Below are 22,350 nucleotides of genomic sequence, written 5' to 3'. Positions count from 1 at the left end.
TTTAGGGTTAATTAATACATAATGGTTATCTCCTATATAAAATTTTTATTGTAATTACAAGGAAAAATAGAGGGGTATTAGTTATGTTGCTAATTGTTATTACTAAATAATAATGAGAATTGATGGATTGAGGATTAAATCATTAATCTGATGAACTTATTTGAGTGTTGAAGACTTTGAGAGCCAGAACTATCTGTCTTATTATTAAATGGATCTGGACCGCAGTAAACGGGAGGATTCTGGGGTTGGGTCTTTGGGACCGGAACCAGTAATGAAACCATTCTGATTATCTAGAACCAGAGAAAATATTAAAACATTGTTCTTTTCTTCTTAATGATTCACAATATTTTACAGCGTTGTATGTCTTACCACCTCCGTGAAAAGTGAAGTAGAAACGTCATAAACATAATTTATCAATGTTGCTAATGAGAAGGAAATTTATTCTATTTTTGTTTAGAACTCTTATAATCATTAACTTACTATGTCGTAATAAATTTTTACTTATTTTTTAAATTAAATTTCCTTTCTTCAATTTTCCTTGTAAATAAAGAAAAAAAATTGGGGGTGGGGGGGAGGTTGGGTTGAGTGGTAATGTTTGGGATCTAACTTTACAGTGACCTATCCATTAATCTGGGGCTTATTGTGCACTTGTTTTCTTAAGCACTATAAGAATGTTATAAATGGGGACTGACTGCGAAACTTAATGATTAGTTTTGGAGTCCATTTGTTTTTTAAAATTTATCCCGTAAGCCATTCAGACAATTTTCTTGGGTATCTGATGGTTGAAATTGCTATAGCTGTAGAAATAGGTAAGGTATGCGTGCCTAGAGTCCTGTTTTGTACCATAGTCAACTATATCTCATCTTCTTATCATTGTTATTTAAAAAAAAAGTAGGTTTGCATGCCCCGATATAATTTCCATATTAGCATTTACAATGTCTTTGCTGCTTGGAAGAGTGATGTGGTACGTCTGATTATTAGATGTCTTAGGGAGTGATGTTGATTGCTCTCGTGTCAAATTCCAAACAGAATAGGCATATCTTTCCATGAATTCATGCAACTCGCAGTAGTCCCCCCTGCATTCTATTGGTAGTCTCAGATTTTTCAATATCTTGTGTTGTCATATGGCAAACCAAGGTTGGGTTGAAACTTATCATGTCTGCACACACACACTCTAACGAGAGATTTTCAGTCTTCATGTCCTCAATTTTACAGTCTTGTTTAAGCATGAGATGAAAAATTGCCCATAGGTTAGCAAAACAAAGCTAGGGTAGAAAAATTGGGGGGAGATTATATCTGTTCTTTTTCTTTAATGTTTGATCTATTGGCTTTTTTACCCCAAAAAAAAATAAAAAAACCTATTGTCTTCATTTCTCCCCCTCCCTCCATTTAAAAAAAATAATAATAAGACAGCATGCCTACTTGTATAAAAATTTGTTCAACATTACAATGGTTCAAGGGGCCTGCGCCCTTGTAGCATAGAGTAGAGACTCGTCCTCCAGTAATAGGATACTGGTAAAAATATTTAGACAAACAAATGCTTGGCCATAGGTATAAAATTTTTTGAACTTTTTCCCCTTTTGGTGAGCAATTCTCTCTTAGTTTCCAAGGCTGAAAAACCTTCGCTATACTTTATACCAATCTTAGAAGATGGAGATGGCTTTATGTAGACGTTCAATTTTGGCAACTCGGGAATTTTGTTGACAATGATGACAGTTTTTTTGCAAATGGTTAGATAGTACATTGTATGCATATTTCATAGAGTAAATTCCATTGTTAGATCCACCCCAAATTAGGGCATCCTCCATGGGAGAAAGACTCAATGGAGTTTGTAAGATTGCTTCCTTGTCACAAAGAAGAAACTCATTAATCACATCTACTCTCCATCTTCTATTATCTTGATCGATCAGGTCCGAAACCAAAGTGATTGAGCAGTTGGTGGGTTTACCTTGGCGAAGCTTAAAATTTGTTGAAGATGGTAGCCAGTTGTGATCACCCATGCCAACATGCCATGTGAGACCTGCAGTCTACCCTTCAAAAATACTTTGCCATGCATATGAGGGCTGATTCCCTAACTTTGCATTTAAAAAAGAGTAAATATCATCTCCCTCCCCTCAAAGGATTCATAATATCAAACCCCTCTTACGGGTTTTGAATAATGCAAATTACCTATTAACGCTATTAAGTGATGATGTGGAAATTACAAATTTTCTAAAATCTCATGGTACTTTTAATGTAATTTTATTCCAATCCTATTAACCCTTCAAACCCCAAAACCTTTTTTGTGTCTTCTTCCTCCCAAAAACCCCGCAACGATGAATGGATTATGTGATTTCTTCTTCAATCTTCTTCTTCGATCAACAAATATCTCTCTTTTCCCTTTTGCGTCTCTTTCTCTCCCATCTCATTCGGTTCTATGGTTTCTCCATTGTAACTTGTTACAGATATGAAGAAGATAAATCCCTTGTCTTGACCCATTAACGCACCCACTATAATATATTTTAGCCAAGTGCTTGCAGCAATACCCTATTCTGAACACATGGACTTGCTCCTTGTGACACCTGTACCCAAAACCCATACCCTGAACCGTGTAACATGTGACATCTCAATGAGGGAATATCATCTCTTCTTCTAGCAAACAAATTTCGAGAAGGAATTCATCATTTCAAGCACAGATGTGTAGAGCTCCAAACAAATCTAGCGATTCCCAATTTCCCAAATCAGAGACCACATAAAAATTTTCGAGATGGGCAAGAAAACCCATTGACAAAGGAATTGTTCAATTTCTCCTTGGTTGTGTTCAAACATTCAGTCGGGAGATTTCCTGGGGGTTCTCGATTTCCTTATGGAAGAGAAAAAGGTGAATTTTCCGAATCAACAGAGAGTCCAATCTTGTTCATGAATATGAGATGATGACACAAACTTGCCAGGCTCTGCTACGTCAAACAGAACAGTGAACTTTCCTGTGGAAGACAAAAGGTAGATTTTCCGACTGGACCAGAATACCCAAGAACAGTGATCTTATGATTCTTATTCCATGGGTTTTGCTTGTTCTGATTGCGGGAGGTACTCACGGTGGGTGTTGGGGCTTGCACAGGTGGATGGAGCTTGCGGGTTGCAGATGGTGAGGTCACGCACAAGTGCTGGGGCCTCACGATGTTTTAGGTGTGAACACGGATGGATCAAGCAAGTGCTTGGGTCGCTGGTTTTAGATGATTACAAGTGTGAGGCTGGAGCGAACAAGAAGTTTTGGGGTCGCAGGTTTCAGGCGGGAGTAGAGTGTGAGTATGGATAGGTTGAGGTGCACGAGCACAGGTGCTGTGGTCGTAGGTTGTGGATGGGCAGTTGAGCACAAGTGTAAGGGAAGAAGGAGCGGAGGACATTAATGTCACTTTACCCTATTAAGGGTATATTGGTCTTAGAATTTCTAAAACAGAGGGGTTTTGGGGAGAAGAAGACACAAAAAGGGTTTTGGGGTTGAAGAGGGAAAAATTGGAATAAAATTATATTAAGGGTATTATGGGGTTTTAGAAAATTTGTAAATGCCACAGCATCACTTAATGGTATTTTTTAACGATTAGGATACAGTTGATAGAATCTTTCAAGAGTAGGGGAGGGCATTATCATTATTCAAAATCTAAGGGAGGGGTTTGATATTATGGATACTTAGGGAGGGAAGGTGGATGATATTTACTCTTTAAGAAATGAATATTAGAGAAATAGATCGATTTAATGAACTTTGCCCAATTTGAATCCGGTGTTGACCATTGCCGCCAAGCAAGTTGCAATGTCTCACTTCATCATCCAATAGAAGTTCACTCACAAACAAGCTTGTTGGCAAGATTTCCTATCAGAATTTGACATGACCCTTGAATACAAACCTGGTCGAGTGAACAATGTTGCTGATGCTCGCAATTGGCTGAACTTGCAATACTACAACAAGAGACAAGGAGGTACACGAGCCATGTAGGTACCAACTTATTGGAGAAGATCAAGGAAGGACTACAAACTGACCTTCAAGCTCAAATCCTTTGGTCTCTGATAAAAGCGGGAGGAACCAAACGGTTTTGAGAAGGAGACAGACTTCTCTACACCAAAGGCAGCCTCCTTTATATCCCTTGATTAGGGAGCTTAAGAAAGGAGTTGATTAAGAAACGCCATGACACCCCATGGGTAGGATATCCTGGTTGGCACCATACATTTGCTTTGTTAGAGGGAGCCTACTATTGGCCCCTTATGAGAGATGATGTGATGGATTATGTTAAGCCTTTCTTAGTATGCCAACAAGACAGTGTTGAGAGGAACGAATCCTTGGGTCTTTTGAAACCATTGCCAATACCACAAAGACCATGGGAAAGTGTCTTTCTTGACTTCATTTGTTCCTTGCCAAAATTAGGGAAGTATGGGTCAGTGCTAGTGGTGGTAGACAGATTCTCTAAATATGCAACAAGAGATGTCGACTACATTGTAGCATGCATGCTCTACCCAACAAGCCTTCATTGATGAAATACCTAGTCAAGTGGAATGGTTTGGCAAAGTACGAAGCAAGGTGAGAACCAACAACATCCTTATTAGCCTTCCTTGACAAGATCGAAGAGTGCCTTCAAGAGGAGTTGACGAGGGTGTCAACATTACAAATGGGGGAGAATGTCACAGCCGTTTCGTCCAGTGCTGTTCGCATGGCCTACGGTTGTGGCATAGGTGGAGCTTGGGATCATGGCATGGGGGTGGTGCCTAATGACATTTTTGTAATTAAATTTTTGTGAGTATGATTTTTCAAGGGGTCATGTCTCCTTCAAGTTGTCAAGGAGTGTAGCATTTGGTTGCTTGCCCTTATGCTAGTGGCTTGAGGCCCATTGACCTGCTTGCTACACATTTCGCCTGGTGATCCCCTTTAGATTGTTAGGTTGTAATGATTTGCTTCAATTAATGAAAGTGTTTTGACTTCCTTCCATTTGTGTGTCTTTGCCTTGCTTCCATGCAGGCGCTCCTATAATGTGTCTCTGTCTTCCTTCACTCAATAGCACCGCGTGCTAGTGAGTGCTGCACGTACACCTAATTGAGTAGGTTCGTGACAATGTGGCCATTCTTGCAACAAGCTTGCGACCAAGCCTGCACACCCTTTGTAGGAGCGCCCGCAATCTTGATGTGGCCATGGCCTGTAACCTTTATGTGGTACTGCACATTCCATTTGGGTGTCATTGTCTTGCTTCCATGCGGGCGCTCCAGTAATGTGTCTTTGCCTTCCTTCACTCAATAGCATCTCGTGCTTGTTAGTGTCGCACGGACACCTAATTGAATAGGTCCGTAACAATGCGGCCATTCTTGCAACAAGCTTGCAGGCAAGCCTGCACACCCCTTGCAGGAGTGCCCACAATCTTGATGCGGCCATGGCCTGCAACCTTTATGCGCTCGTGATCCATGCGCACCCTCGCGCACATTGAGGGCAGCAGCCCATGTGCACTCACCATGATACCATGATACCTCCCCGCACATTAGGCAACAGCCCCTCGCAGCCACACCTGCATGCCTATTGTAGCCGTGCTCCCACGACCTGTACAGTCACGGGCTTATACACCCCCAGACCCTATGCACACCACCCTTGTGGCCATGAATGCCACACACCCTATGCATCCATATCCCATGCACACTCACCATGATACCCTCCCCCCCCCCCCAACACACACACACACACACATCCTATCATGCCACATAACCCCCATGTTACGCCCCTACTCCCATATTCCCTTGCTTTTAGCCCTCTCATCCTCACCTTGGGAACCCACTCCCTTACTTTAATTCCTAACCAGTAGAAACCCCCCACCCTAACCTAACCAACCCCAAATTGCCACCTAACCCTCCCTCTTTCTATATCGAAAACACCTCTCTCCTTTATCCTAAAATACCCAAACACCATTGCATTTTCCCACCCTTTCCCATCCTACCTCCTTCCTTGACCCTTTGCTTATAAATACCCAAAAGCTCTTCTTCTTCCCTTGGCCAAATATACTCCCCAAAACCCCTTTCTTGAGTTGCTCCCCCTTCTTCAGTTGATCTATCTCTTTAGTGGATCTCCCCTTTAGTTTGGAAGCTTTCCCTCCCTACCACCAAACTCCTCATCCTCTCTCCTTCCTTAGACAAGTGAGGAAAGGAGAAGGGAAGGAAGGAAGGAAGGAAGAAAGAAAGAGAAGAGAGAAGGAAAAAGAGATGGAAAGAAAGCAAGAAAGGAGAGAAATGAGGAGAGGAAGAAGGTAGGCACAATCCCTCCCCCTTACCTGAATACCCCTTCTTTTCCCTTTGTTGTCCCACACATATACACACACAACTCACTCCATACACCTAAACTTACCCATACTCAGTCTCCAATCCAATCTATCACACACACCCCACATTCATACTCAGTCTCCAATCCAATCTATCACACACCCCACATTATCCCTTTGTTATATGTTCTTTAGAGGGGAGTTCTCTTCCAAATTGATGGAAACAAGAACTCCCCTACAGTTGCACCCCCCCCCCCCCCCCGCCCCCCCTCCATATATTTTTTTTGGATACACATTCTCCAGCATTTGACAGTAGTAGGGCATCCAAGTTTCTCCCACTTGAATGTGTTGTCTGACCTTGGGTTGAAACTTTGGGGATTTATTTCCAATTTCTTTAAAGACTTTTGTTGTTCTTGAGGGGTTGGTGGTTGTTGAAAACCCGGAATTGGCTAGAGAATCAGCCTCCATAGATTCAATTCACATTTGATTGAAAGTGGTTGCAATAATCCATTGCTTTTATTTTTTTGGTGAAAATCATCCATTGGCGATTGGAACCCTAGATATTAGAGTCGGGAAGAAAAAGAAAAGATATCCATAAATCTCTACATTTTTTAAAATTTTTATTCAAAAGTCTTGTAAATCTTGCTGCACGAGGGAGCTGTACTTTGTCTGGAAATGTTTGACCAAAGTTTGTTTAATGGATGTATTTAGGGTCTCCACTCTTGAGTGTGATGTGGATATCTTGAGCAGGATTGGCAATAGCATGTACTGTTGTTTACACACACCGGCGATCAAACTCATGTATGGTTTACACCGATGTGTGGAGCAATAATGTGGTGTTCTCTTATTCTCTCATTTTGGAAAAAAAAAAGAGTACTTGTACACATCATGTACTATGACTCCATTGAATGATTACCTTAACTTTTCAAACAATTACTTGAACACCTTTTGCATTTTAATATTTCTTACAACTAGCCCCTATCCATTAATCAGTCATCGTTTAGTGATGACATCATACTTGACATCAGGGGTTCGAAAAATAAAAAATGTCCACCACCATGCCCCTTTTACCGTTGGTGTCTTCTCTGTGATGGAAATGAATGGGTGGAAAGAGAGCAAGGGAGGAACTCAATCTGGGTTCATCATTGTCGCCATTGAGGATTTGTGGGTCAGGCAGTGGTGGCCCTATTGCCAATAGGTTGTCCATGAGCAGAAATTCTAGCTCTTTTGGAGTTGGTAGTTTTAATTTCATAAGTTTTAGTTGAATAACTCATAGGGGTAAAATGAACTTTCAATTCAACCACTAACAACAGACTAACACCGTCAGGTTTCAGGGGGTGATAAGTAATTGTTTGAAAAGGTTGGTGTATTAAGCAATTAGGCAATAGTACAAGACTAATATGAATAAATTTCCCAAAAAAAAACATGGGTTGACAACTGTTGGGGCTCATGAGTGGATCATATCCTTGTACAACTACCATCCAAGGCCTCTCAGGGCCAGTCACATGGAATCCACTGTGAGACCCTCAGGATGAGTAGATTCCATGTGAGTGGCCCTGAAGGACCTTGAACGGTCTTTATAAGGACATGATCCGGTCTCAAGTGAGAACAATTTTAACTTCGTTTCAAACAGGACAAATTGGCAAATAAATGGGCTCAAAGTTAAGTATTATTTTATAATTGTAACAAATAAATGCTTCCATCTAATTAAATTCATTAAACAAAGACTACTCATCTATTAAGAGCAATGGATAATGCGAAGGATAATACCAACCAGCCCAAGAGGAAGAAACCCACTACCCTAGTGGGGCCCACATCTTCCGGTTCCTGTAACATAAAAAATTATGATATAATCATCAATCAAAAGTTAAAATCTATAATAGCAAATTCTAGAGTAGGAATTACCCTTTTTCAATGTTGTTAAAGTTTATGTCAGATTTTAACTCCTTTTTTTATCTTGGCACGAAAAAATTGAAAGAAATCGAAGGTGTTTTAGGGACATTCTTTATTTCCACTATGATACATAATTGTCAATTGATGGAATTGGATTCTCATTTCCCAATGTTTACTTGCAGTAATAAGGGAATGAGGGCAGCAATCATTAGAATTAAATTGTACAGAGCTTTTGCAAATTGAGGGTGGAGGGCTAAATTTGAAGAAATCCAGCTATTGGTTGTGACCATACGCCCTTTATTGCAGACAAAAGAGAAAAGCAAATTTTCAAGCAATGTGGCTTAGACATCATGATTGCAGTTGTACTGTAACTTTAGCTTGGAGTTCTACTCAGTTAACACCCCTCCTTGTGTTCTTTCTAAAAAATTTCAAACTTGCAAGAGACACCATCCGTCAAAGATGGAATGTGAACATATCTTAGACAAGAATCCAAGCCTTGAAGGAAGAGCTGTTGTGTCTTCAAGGTTTGCCGGCTTCAATGGGTTCTCGGTTTCTTGAGCAGGAAGTATCCAAGGAACTTGAGGAGATTCTAGCTTGGACGGAGTTTTAGCATTAAAAAACGAGAAAAATCCGGTTGCAATGTGGTGATCAAAATGTGTCATCAAATAAAATTTTCAAAGTGAAGCTCCCTTCGGGTTCTTGAAGACACTGCAAGAGGTCGACTCTTAAATTTTGAGTCACTAAAAACATTGTTTCAATAAAAAAGGATGGAGGAAGAGGCTATCCATACGGTTCTTCAATCAGTTTAGCCAAGTTTGTCGAAGGAGGACAATAGAAATCTTTGTTAGTTACCGTCCTAGGAGAAAATTAAAGCGACTCTCTGTGCCATGAGTCCCTTGAAATCCCCAGAGCGAGATTGGTTTCCCATATTCTTTTATCAAAACATTTGGGGGTATTATTCATGGAGAATTTATATGCCTTCGTAATTGACTTCTTTGCAATAGGACATCTACCGACTTACTGCAACGAGACCTTCACACGTCTCATTCCAAAAACTGGCAAATCAGAAACAGTGGACCAATTTCGACCAATAAGCTTATGTAGGGGTTGCTGTCATGATCATCACAAAGATTATTGCCGCATGGTTAAAAGATGTACTAGCTCATATTATATCTTCGACACAATTAGTTTTCTTTCGGACAGGATTATCTCTAATAACAAATTCACTGCCCATGAGGCCTTTCATTATATATCAAAAAGAAGAACAAGTAAAATCGGTTATTGCCCTTAAAGCTGGATATGCAGCGGGCATATGATCATGTTAAAAGGAGCTTCCTAGTAAGAATCTTGTTGTGGTTGGTTGGGTTTTAACAGGCAAATTGCCAATCTCTTCATGGCCTACATCCATTCCGTTTGTTATACGTTCTTAGTGAATGGTGCAGAAAGATCGCTCATACCGACCAAAGGTATCTGCCAAGGAGACCCATTATTCCCTGCTTTATTTCTTATTTGCTCACAAGGGCTTAACAGTATATTGGCTCAAGCAGAAAGAGAAAATCTCCTCCATGGCATAAAGGTGAGGAATCAGTCCAAGGCAATTACACACCTTTTTACGGATGACTACCTACTTTTTTCCAAGGTCAGCCTCTCCGAAATTTCCTATCTGAAAGAATGTCTTGAAGTGTATTGTTGGCAGGTCAAGCATTTAACCTAAAGAAGTCTACACATTCTTTCAATCCTAACATACCGACTCAATTTAAGATGTGGTTTTCTAGAGTGCTTAAAGTCTCATACATTGATGGCCCAAGGAAGTATCCTGGTCTTCCAATTGAATTTGGCGTTAGCAAATCTGATCTGTTTCATGAGATAAGTGACCGAATAAGCACCCGTACACAAGGTTGGAAACAACAGTTACTCTCCCAGGTAGATAAGGAGATTTTGCTCAAGTCGGTGGCACTATCCATGTCAAAGTTTTCATCATCACATTTTAAATTGCCAGCCTCTCAGCATAAACGTATGTGAGAGGACGCTGCAAAATTATTTTGGGGGATCAAGGATCAACCAAATAAGATCTATTGGATTTCATGAAAGAAAATGTGCAACTTGAAAGATACTGGTGGGCTTGGCTTTTGGGACCCACAACTATATAATCAGGCTCTACTCGCCAAAGTGGCATGGAGGTTATTCCATGAACCTGATTCAAATTGTGCACTTTTTATGAAATCACCATACTTCCCATGTAGTGATATTTTAAATGCAAGGAAGAGTAACTAACCATCATGGGCGTGGAGAAGTATGTTAGAGGGTAGGTTGACCCTACCGGCAGAACTCCTATGGAAAATAGGAATAGGCAATCGGGTTCATATCTAGGAGGATAACTAGATTCTGACTTTCCTAGGTTTTAGAGTTCAATTATCCATACCTCCTCACAGCTCCTTCAATTGGGTTTCAAAACTGATAGATCAACAGAACATGACTTAAAAGGAAGATATTATTGAAAATCTATTCATCCTACAGAGGCTACGACAATCTTTCAGATACCTCTAGCGCTTTTTCCACAGGGAGACACTATGGTGTGGGGAGCTTCAAAAGACGGGGGGTTCTTAGTTAAATTTGCCTACCATCACCAGTGTAATTTACAGAAGATGGAAGAGGCAACACGACCATCGTCATCTAGGAGTTCTTGCAGCAACACACCGCCTATAGTGTGGAAGAAGATTTAGGGGTGTCAGACACTTCCAAAGATTAGGAATCTCCTTCGGAGAGAATGCACAAATGGGGTAGCTATAAGTGAAGGATTATCTCAATGATAAGTTCCGATTGATGCTATGGTGAACCGAAGGAAAGTCTTGCTCATATTTTGTTGAGCTGCCCCTTTTGCCCAAGCGGTTTGGTTCGGCCCTTTATCTTGTCCAGTGAAGACACCAGGAGATATCACAATTGACTCATGGATTCAGGAGTGGTGCTGGATGGAACAAGAGGGCAAGCATGTCAATCGGGAGAGTTGGAGTCTATGTGGTTTCATTGCTTGGTACTTACGGCAGGCAAGGAATGACTTGGTAGTTGGGACTAGAGTGTGGACTCTAAATGAAGTAATCAGTCCAGCCTGTCGTGCTCATCAAGAAATTTGCCAGGTTCTTTCTCCAACACAAAGCAATTCCACACAAATTAGTATCCACAGAAATCAGGTGGATCAACCGATTTGGGTACCACCACCTATTCATTACTTCAAGCTAAATAATGATGCATCATGGAAAGATAATCATGTAAAAGGGGGATTAGGGTTCTTGATAAGAGATCATCTTGGCCACATTCGGCTTGCGAAATCTGAACCAACAGTCTTCAACTCTGTTCTCACGGGGAACACTATGGCTGTACTTAGCGGGTTATTGGAGCGCTATTTGATTGAATGGATAGGATCATCGTGGAAATGGACTGCAAGGAGCTTTACTCCTATTTAGCTGATGCGAGAACTAATCCTCCTCTATCTACACAAATGGTAGTAGAAGATATTTTGCATTTATCTGGCTATTTTCACTCACGTAAGTTCCAATATGTTCCTAGGGAGATTAACAAGCTTGTTGACTCACTGGCAAAGAAGGCATTGTCGTTGACGTGTGCGACAGTTTGGCCTAATTCCACTCCATGGTTGAAAGAATCATGTATTCCATCAACTACGTGTTTGCCACGCTGCAATGAATAAATATTCTTTTTACAAAGAATAAAAATTAAAATCAAATAACCGTTGCCATCATGGTTTTAAATATGGACAACCGAATGGATAAATGTTTACTTTCTATCACTCCTCTATACTTGCCCTTAATTACTGAAATTCCCTTGCCTAGAATTTTTTTTATTCCTCCAACAATCCAAGCTTCCACCTCTCTTTCTCCTTTGATATTTTAAAATTCTTAAACTAACTCTGGTCCCCTCTTACAGCCCTACGCAGCAAACTCTTGCATTGCCTTTGCATCTCTCCCTCAACGTTCATGGTATCGGTATGTATTGGCTATATCGGGTGGATACGGGTTCAAAACATCATTTTTCAACAAAAAAATGGATGTCTATACCATCTTGATCAGATAAACCGATACCAATTTTTGACTAATACTGATATGAATTGGATGATACGGCAGATCCATTACTGATACCTAAAACCGTGCTCACCCCTCTCCCCGACCCTCTTCATCTCCTTCCCTTCGATGCTTCATTGCTCCATTGGTACCCAAACCCAAGTTTAGGAACATAACTTATAAGAGATGTACAGTGAACAAGAGTCTACAACAACTTGAATCATCTGTTGAAGAACATAACCTTTGACCACAGTACCCTTGGAAACCAGGTTCTTCCCGTCTTCTTCCTTCCTCTTGTGCAACAGATAATCGAAGTAATTCAAAACAGTGTAAATGCCAGAATGTAGGCAGTAGATAATAATCAGCACAACAGTTCCTAATAATTCATCCGAGATAGCTATACCTATGGATGAGAACAAGATCGACCACAAAAGCCGAGAAACAGAGGCAAAGCCTCCCAATTCAGCCACAACACTACAATTCCACCCGAAAGCTCATCAAAATGAAGGGATGAAGATCTTCAATACAAAAAAGAACCAATTACGAATAGGAAAAAACTAATATTGAGAAGTTGACAAATAAATTTTCACTTGGAGCAAAGAGCAAAAAGGAACTCAAAAGCTGGCAGGGAGGAATAAAGAATGCGAAGACGTGATTACTAGGCTTTAGATCAAATGAATATAAAACTTCAATCCCAACTAGAGATGAAGCAAGGTACACAAACCCTAACAAATTGAGGATATAATTATAATCATTCCCTCTGGATTGTTTATCATAAGAACATATCTCGTTTGAAACAACGAAGACAACAAAGGGTAGTGCAGACAATGATAATATCTAAGGTTTTGAGAATGGAAGCTTCGGATCAAGTCATTGGATGCAAAGCTGAGAGAGAAACAGATGCAATCGTGCGGCTGTTTTGCACATGTGGTTTTACGCAAGGAGAGATGCAAGGGAGAGGGGAGAGCAATAAGCATGGATGCTACAGGAGGGGGCTGTGGGATATCACAGCGGAGGGGCACATAGAGGGCTACGAGAGGGGGGTGAACAATTTAGAAATTTAAAAGTATCAAAGGAAAAAGATGGGTGGAAGATTGGAATTCTAGGGGAATCAGAAAATAAGTTATGGATAGGACAGTTTGAATAATTATAGGACAAGTATAGGGAAGTGACTAATTTTCCCATAAAAAAATGCCTGGACTGGATTAGGTCATATTTTTTGGTATGGTCCCAAAACCAGTCTAAGGGGACAAACTAGTCAAGATCAACAAAAACTAATGCAAAGAAAGCCCAGCAAAAATCTAGAAAATCAACTAGTGTTGACAATAACAGTCAATTAGGCTGGTTGACTTTCTGAAGTTGTTTGACAATGTTTGGTTAGATAAATTGAACCAGCTCTAGCCAGATCAAATCAGGACCGGACAACTTTTCTACGACTATACATATACATACATACATATATATATATATAGAGAGAGAGAGAGAGCATTGTGTAATGGAATATTACATGTTAGCATCTTATTGATCCTCCTCTCTACATCTCAGTCATTCAACACGTTAGTTGTCGTAACCCATTCTCTCCACCGCCGCTACACCCTCTCTCACTCCACTTGCAGTTAAAATTGACCGGGCACCCTTCATCTCTCTCTTTCTCAACTTTGCCCCATCTCTGTACCACCACTCCCCTGACCCTTCGTTGATCCCCTGCCACCCCTCTCCTCCCTCTTGAACCCAACCACCACCGCCTCCCTGCTTCGTCTCCTCACTACCTCTTCCCCTCCTTTGTTGTGATCAAAATTAGAGGCCCTCCAACAACAGCTGCAAGCAAGGTTTAAACTATCCTTTCATTTCCGGTGATACTAACGATACGTATCTTATATTTAATGTACACATACGATACTAAAAAAAATGGTATTAGTACATGTAAGAAATCACATCTTTATATATAATCAATTGAAAGCACTTGTCTCGTCTTACTTTGTTCTCCTTTTTATACATTATATATTTTACATGTTACTTATTTATAATGTTTTATGCTTCAAAAGGGTATTTTGCATATATCATAAGCATTTCCATGTGTTTCTTGACCATTTCCATACGTATCTAGCATATCTTGCTTCTCTCTGATATGTTATGATATGTCTCTTAAAATCACCCTTTGGATACGATACCCGATATCGATACTTTAAACCTTGGCTGCAAAAACACCAAACTCACCAATAAAAATGGTGAGAAATTCCCAAATTGCACAAAGGAGGTCGACGAGCAATGGCATGAATTCTCTCCAACGGCCGCACAAGAAGAGAATTCATGCCTCATCAACCACTCTCTCAGGAAAACCGAGACCACGTCCACACACCCTGCCCCACCCCCTCTGTATAATTTTGATTAGAACTTTGTTTTGGTCGATGAGAAACAGGTTTATGGTAACCTAACTAAAGCGAAAGAGTACTACAAGAGATCAACTTTGGCAAACCCAAGAGACAGATATCTTTTGTCACTCTATGCTGAATTGCTGATCTGATATAGGAAGCCCACAAAGATGCTTGTCGAGCTGAGAGATACTTCAACCAAGTTAAAGTCTCCCCCAACGATTGGTGAAGAATTGGTTTCATATGTTCCATTTGCTTTCTAATCGAATCTCCTTAAGATATTCAATTGTTTCCGAGAAATTTGGTCGAGGTTTTATTTATCTCAAACTGGGTTCGAAAGAGAGGAGAGGACGAGGGGATGCAAAGAGGGATGACAGGGAGGCGGTGGTGGTTGGGTTCGGGAGGGAGGAGAGAGGTGGCAGGGGATTGATAAAGGGCAAGGGGGCAATGGTACAGAGTTAGGGCAAAGTAGGGGCAATGGTACAGAGTTAGGGCAAAGTAGGGGCAAGGGTGAGAGAGGGCGGGAACAGAGATGGGGGAGAGAAGGGAGGGTGTAGCAGCACTAGAGAGAATGGGTTGAAACAACTTGACCAGTTGAATGGTTGAGATGCAAAGGGGGGGGGATATGATGATCAATAAAATGTTAGCATGCAAGATTCCATTACACTCTGCTAGCATGTGGATCCCTACTCCTTTATTTGTTGGTTTGCTATTTAAAAAAACGAGAGGGTTCTGTAAACAAGTGGCATAGAAGAGCGCACCAGTAATAAAACGGTACCGTACATAGAAGGGCAAAAAGGTCATTTCATGTAAGGAGAACAGGGAGGCACACAAAGGTGCTGGTGTACCCTGCCCCATTAGCTCAGGGAACCTTTTCCCTTAAAAGAAAACTAAGTGTCGTGAAGTTCTAACATTTATTCTTGAATGGTCAAACTTCTGAAGGATCTATTTAAAAGACGCCAAGAATTGAGTTTGGTGAATCTTCACGTAAGTGAAGTGAGAGTCCGCTCCACTTACACCTGCAGATACATCGGATGGACACCAAGTAGTTGATATTATACCTCCAGGACCAGAACTTCAGAAGGATCTATTTAAAAATACGACAAGAATTGAGTCCCGTGAATCTTCATGTAAGTGAAGTGAGAGTCCTCTTTTATCAATTCGTTTTCATTTCTTTATCTTTATTCTTCTTTTAAATTTTTTATTCAACATTCATTTTTATTTTGATCTGGCACAATAGTTTTAGATATCAGTCTTTGCTAATATCAATCCAATATTGATAAAATTTAAAAAATAATAAAATATTGGTAAAAATTGTATCAAATCAATATTGTAACTAGATAGCGCTACGGCAGCACCACGATGCTATGGCTGTGACAAATATCAATTTGTATCAGCATATCGAGAAAAGTATGTCATAGTGCCAAATTGTCGCTATACCACCAAATCCCCAAATCAGCATATCGCCAAATCGCCGCCATAGCACCAAATCGCCATATTGCCAAAATATGGTCACTATGGTATCATATGTCAATTTGACACTATGGCGGAAATTCGGAAATATGATGATTTGGGGATTTTGCGTTATGGCAACCATCCTAGTGATTTGACGATATGATGCCATGATGGAAATTTTTTTCCGTATGCCGATACAAATCAATACTGGTTACGATCATAGCATCACTCATGACGTTATTTGGTGATGATAGCAATTTTATCAATATTTTATTATTTTTTAGAGAAAATTACTCTAACCTCCCTGGCATTTCTGACAATTACAAACTTCCCCTACTTTACAAACTTTATTGTACTCAGCCCCAGTCCGTTAGTATTTTAAGGTTAGATAACGACATAATTTCAAAATCGATTTACTATTGACCATACTACCCTTGATAGAGTTGATGTTAAATTTTTGCCCCTCTTTTAAGTCTTTTTTTCTTCGTCTTTCTTCTTCTTCTTCCTCCTCCTCCTCCAAGTCTCCAACCCCTTTCCTGCAACTCTGCTCCCACCCCTGCTGTCGGTCGCACCTCCCATCTCCCCCCTCTGCAACTCCCCATCCCCGCCACTTATCTTTGTGGTTACCTTACCCCCAGCAGTCCCGCTTCAAATCCCCCCCCCCCAACTTCTTCTTCTTTCCACTATTGACTGGATATAGCAACAAAGAAGAAGTACATTATACTTCTCCACATCATAATAGGCCAAAACAAGCCCTGAGACCAACATGATGGCAGCTTAGTTGCCAGTCAACCAACATAAACTTTTCTACATCATAACATAATAGAACCCCTAAACTAAAAATGATCACTAACACAGAAAAAGGCAAACGGAAGAGGGAAGACAGATATATAGCCAAGGGCCGAAGCATGGAATTATGATGAGTTTCATGCAATCTATCCCTGGCAAAGCTCATATTGGCTCCAAGTGGCAGACAGGTAGCCATGGAAGAGCACCTTCTGTTGACTCAGAGCCCTTAGTCAGTGCATTCACCATAGACACTCGCTCAAATGGTCAAGAAACAACGAGATTATAGAAAGAAGAAATAAATCAATCCATTTCAATAATTGACTTCCTACAACACAAAACTAAATCATACATCAGAGTTTTTTTTTTCCGCCCAAAAAAAAGAGACTACCATCACAGATTTTATATTGAGATTTTTAACCGCTGAAGCTACAGGGACTTCGATCAGAGAACACACAAAAAACATGTGAAGAAGCATTGTCGTTATTTTAGATACCTAGAAGGTCACTGGGACTAAAATAATTTTTATAAAGAAGTACAGCAACAGTTAAAATCGTAGAAACCAGAGAAATCGCCGATAAGATCTTCAACCTCCTCCATGGTTCGCTCTCTTTTCCTCTCTATTTTTCTTTCTGTGAGCAGTTAGGTTTTTTCAATCTTTGATTTTGTTTGTTTGTTGGTTTAAAAGGTCGAATTTTTGTTTGTTGGTTGGTTCAGGTTTTTTCAATCTTTGATTTTGTTAGCAGATTTAGCTGCTCCGTGATTTTGATTTTGACTTCAAGCCCTTTTCTCACTATATTTCTTAGAAGTAGAAACCAAATTTTCTACATCTGAAATTGAATCTGGGCTTTCTTTATCTTTATTTGAGCTCTGCAACTGTTCATGAGATTGGGTGCAGCAGTCGATTCATTTTGCAACACGACGAGGTGGGTATCTTTATGTGTTGGTTAGGGTTTAGATTGCGGGGTTGCAGATGAGTGAGGTTGGGTGAGGTTGCAGGGGAAAGAAAAATAAGAGAGTGGGGGTTGCAGAGGGGTGGGGGCAGGTGGGTTTGCAGGAGGAGGAAGAAGAAGAAGAAGAAAGGGAAAGGGTGCGTTGATGCTGACCCTTTGTAAGTAGGGGCATTTCGGTCACAGCAGGTTTTTTACTAACATCGTTAGCTTCAGGGGGTACCTGAGAAATTGTCACAAAAGCAGGGGAGGTTCACGTATTTGTCAGAAAGGTCAGGGGAGGTCATAGTAATTTTCTCTATTTTTTAAGTTTTACAATATCAGATTGTATCAATCAAGACTGATACCTAAAACTATTGTGCCTGTTTAAATAAAAAATTAAAAACAAAAGTAAAAACAAAAAAATGAAAAATAATTGATAAACCGTAAAAGAGAGTGGAAGAGAGAGAGAAAGTGAAGGTACATGCAATTAGAAGAGAGAATAAGTAGAATCCACGTTTGACTTGAGAGGTGTAAGTAATGCGGACTTCCTCTTCACTCACGGAAAGATTCACCGGACTCCCAAGAATTCAACCAATTTCAAAGACTATAGGGCGCATGCAAAGCTGGAGTCATATGATGCACTTTACGAGATGATAATGATAAGAATACTGGGGAAACGATGCAGCCATAATTCATAAACCAACAGGATCACATAGAAATTGGAACAGTCTAAGGACTTTGAAAAATTAAAATTGGCAGGCTTGTTAGGGTAATAGAAGCAAAGCAGGTTGTAGACTTGAAGGAGATGGAGATCTTCAACATCTGGACCATGGAATTTTCTTCTACTAGTGCAAGATTTAAGAGAGCTTTTAAACTCTTCCAGTCAATCCTTCTCCTCCATAAAAGGAGCTTTAAAACAGGATATAAGGCGTCTTTTCCCAATCAGATTTTAGTAATTGGTAACCGATCGGTTGGATCGCCGATTATCCCTTATTTGTGGAGATAGGTACAGACCAGAGTAAAACGGTATAAAACCTGGTTTTTAAATGAAATCAGGGGCATATCCATGTGATACGGGCAATGGATACGGTATCGGTCTCACTAAATCCCTGTTCCCAACTGAGTCTTGGGAATGATGGCCATGGTCCTGAATGGCTTCATAACCTTGGCTGTTACAATTCATATTTCAAGGAGAAAGAGTGATGAAGGTTCTAATTCGCACCAGCTATATGCTGCTAGATGATGGTGGTTAAGGGCAACTCCAACAAGAGAGATTTGAATGGACACTACCACCACACGCAAGTAGTGTCAAGGGCAACTGGGATCGATCCTGCTATACAATGTTCTAAGGGCTGGGCTTCTTGCTGTCAGGCATGACCTTGAAATAGTTAAAGAGCAGAGGTTTTGCAGTTCTCTGGCTTTCCCAAGCAATTGAGATTTTAGTAGAGCATTATGAAGCTATTAGGTTTAAATTTCAGTATAGGACGATATCACACCAGCCTCTGTGCAAACCTTTTGACGGGAAATGTCTTGTCATTTTAATTCATCTCTTTTGGCTTTTCCTTTTCAGTTTTCAAATTCATAGAAGGGCTGCAATTTATCAATCCATTCAGAAGCTTAAATGCAGAGAATTTGCAGTAGGGTGCACACCTGCGGTGGGGGAGTCCGTGTTGGTGTTTGTGTTATGTCAACCTCGAAAGGCCAGAGATATTTGTCTGGCTTCTCAGCCCTTGCCAAGCTCCAGTCATATAATCTCCTTTCCTGTTCCGATGACAGAATTGAGTACGATTCCTAAGAACAAAACAGAATGCCAGATTCAGATATCGGGAAGAGGATAAACAAAAATATAAGAAGAAAGAAATCCACTATAAGGAAAGATAGTCGCAATCGGAATTCGGAAGGGAATGGAGAAACCAACCTTTAAGAGATCCAGTTTCATGGTGAGATCCTGTTCATCCAGTCCTTGATTCATAACTTCCTCATACTTATTCTTATATGCAACTGTTACCTATAAGGAGGAGAGGCTTACATTGTTAGCGGCTTAGCAATTCAAAGGCTGGATATCCAACTCAATGAGATCAAAGAAAACTATACTGGATTCAAGTAAGAGATATAAACGTGATTCCCAGTCCAATAGAATCACCAGATATTAAAACCCTAACAACAGCAACTAAAAAAAGAAAAGTTAAAGAAAGGTTGGGAAACTTTTGTCTGAACAAGGAAAAGACACAGACGCATAATTTCATCAAGAAGCCATTCACAGTAAATAGGATGTGGAGCAGTTGTGTTTATTAAGGGGAAACGAAACTACCTCGAGATGACTAATCTAAAATGATCTTTTAATGGAAATTATAAAAATTTATCGTTTATGCGAAGAAAATGGATTGAAGCAAATTTACAATTGTTTTAAAAATCAATTACAAAGAGAAATTAAAGAGTTAGAATGGAAATCATTGAAGATAAGAATGTCAGGCGAAGAAATTTGATTGATTGAAGCAGTAAACCAATAATCGTCGTGAAAATCCATTTCGAATCTAATTGGACTGCAATAGACACGAAAATCATTCAATCAAAAGAAAGTTCAGAGAAATAATTCGATTGAAGCAGTAAACCTCTCAAATCTTAATTGTCGTGAAAGAGTTAAATCAGAGAGTTCCGACCTCCTCATAAGGACATCCTCTTTGAAGTCCAAGTCTACCGTAGTGATCTACCTCAGTAATGGCTGCACTCTAAACCACGAATCGATCAATGAAATCGCAATCCGAGAAGAAGGACAAATGAAAACGTAAAGGCTAAGCAAAATGTGTAGTGATCTTTCACTACCGATGCCGCGAAGAGCCTTTTCGACGTTCAAAGCAGAGATGAGAGAAGGAGGCGACTTAGATGCTTCAACAGAACTCTCTGAATCCGTTTCCATTTCCGTTTCCGTTTCCGTCGCAGTCTCTTGCGAACCATCACTTGAACTCCTCATCATCAGAAAGTTTCGTTGTTGTTGTGGTCGTTGTTTCACGGGGAAACCAATGGCATGTGGAATGAGAAAGCCAAGTTTCGGTGTCGAATACCGAAGTCCATTAGGATCTCGCCAGGCAATGCAAGGGTTTGCAATGGTTGAAGAAACCGCCATGAACACCTTCTGTGAATCTTTTTTGGTTCCCCAAGTCCAGCTTTACCAATCGTTGATCCAGAGAGAAAGAAAGCACTGGAAGTTGATGTGTCGAAGAAGGGCGTTGGAGATAAGAAAAGATTTTTCAACCTGTCCAATGTTATCCAACTTCACGCGGGGCAAGAATTTCGATGGAGGTCGCGCCATTGACACGTATGAGCGTGGCTGAAAATGCCCTTACAGCCTGCCACGTGGTAAATATTTTTTAATATATTAAAAATGAAGACTGTTATTAAAGAAAGTCAAAAAGATCCGAAAAGAGAAATTTACAAGAAAAAGGGGTGGGTAAATCCACCAACACATGATACAAACCTAAGAAGAATAACAGATTAGTTGACACCTTGGTTCAAAGGATCCGGTATCGTACGTGTGAGATGGTTTGGCCTAATTAAACGTTTTAATCGAATGAGATCGTTTAACACTTTTACTTTAGGGGTGCGAGTTTGGCTCTCGATCCGAACCTGCCCTGAGCCTGAACAGGATTTGGGCTGAGATATTTGGTCCTGAGGGAGGGTCAGGGCTGAAAATTTCTAGCCCTGAGTCAGGATCGGATCAGGTCGGATCAGGGTTTAGGCCTCAGGCTAAGCCTAACCCAGCCCAGCCCGACCCGATCCTATTTTAAGTTATACTATAAAATATATATTTATATAATATATATATTATAAACTTTAAATGTGACTCACATTTTGTTATATAATATATTATATATGAAGATAATAAATTATATAATACATTTTATTCTAGTGTTATTTACATAAAATTGATAATTTTCTCCCTGGCTCATTCCAGCCCATGTATTTCCTTCCCCCTCCCCATGATCAGGGTCAATCAGAGTCAGTCCGGCCCGATCTTGAGTGCGGGTCAAGGTTGGATTTTTCTGACCCTGAGTAAGGGTTGGATTAGGCCTAGGCCCAGCTAAAGGGACTTAGGGTTGGGCTAGGGCTCTATAAAGCCCAGCCCAACCCGACCTTATTGCAGCCCTACTTTACTTACTACCCGTCATTAAATTTATAAAAACGTCCCTTCATGCCCCTTAAGTTGTGCATCAAATTGAATTTCACTTATTGAGGTGGAATATAAAGATTTCAATTTTTACACTAAAACATTGCATCTCAAGATTTCGTGATGTAAATCCGTATTTTCAACCAAACGAGAAAAAAAATTGAGATTCAGACATCTGTGCTTGTAACACCCACAGATTTATACAACCAAATGCAATGTTAAATACTCCAACAACCCCAACCGCGCACCCGAAACTGCCCGAATTTGATCAGGTCTTGCTGTGTCGGAGATTCGGCAAGTATATATAAGATTATTTTTTTTCTGTTTTTTCGGCCAGAAAGTGTGTATTAGATTACTTATTATCAAAAAAGTGTAAATTAGATTACTTCACTTCTCACTTGGGCTTTGGGT

At 40.2% G+C, this 22,350-nt stretch overlaps 1 protein-coding gene across 1 annotated transcript; it reads right to left on the bottom strand.

Annotated features, from left to right (window-relative positions):
* Positions 1-7,907: 7,907 nt before the first annotated feature.
* Positions 7,908-20,974, bottom strand: LOC122666666 (NAD(P)H-quinone oxidoreductase subunit U, chloroplastic). Its single transcript, XM_043862707.1, has 5 exons — positions 20,598-20,974; positions 20,435-20,496; positions 19,693-19,782; positions 19,425-19,565; positions 7,908-8,090 (listed from the first exon to the last, which is right to left on the bottom strand). Exons 1-5 carry the CDS (start codon positions 20,896-20,898, stop codon positions 7,995-7,997), a joined length of 690 nt encoding a protein of 229 aa, XP_043718642.1. The 5' UTR covers positions 20,899-20,974; the 3' UTR covers positions 7,908-7,994.
* Positions 20,975-22,350: the final 1,376 nt, after the last annotated feature.

The sequence above is a fragment of the Telopea speciosissima genome, chromosome 7 (genome assembly GCF_018873765.1).
Source record: "Telopea speciosissima isolate NSW1024214 ecotype Mountain lineage chromosome 7, Tspe_v1, whole genome shotgun sequence".
In the NCBI taxonomy this organism is placed as follows: domain Eukaryota; kingdom Viridiplantae; phylum Streptophyta; class Magnoliopsida; order Proteales; family Proteaceae; genus Telopea; species Telopea speciosissima.
This window is presented reverse-complemented; position numbering and strand designations above follow the sequence as displayed.

Excerpts from the sequence above, each read along its gene's own strand:
- LOC122666666 (XM_043862707.1), bottom strand. The coding sequence starts at position 20,898 with ATGGCGGTTTCTTCAACCATTGCAAACCCTTGCATTGCCTGGCGAGAT. Across the intron at positions 19,783-20,434 it reads GAGGATGTCCTTATGAGGAG|GTAACAGTTGCATATAAGAA; the intron begins GTCGGAACTCTC and ends TCCTCCTTATAG. Across the intron at positions 8,091-19,424 it reads CACGGACTCCCCCACCGCAG|GAACCGGAAGATGTGGGCCC; the intron begins GTGTGCACCCTA and ends TTTATGTTACAG.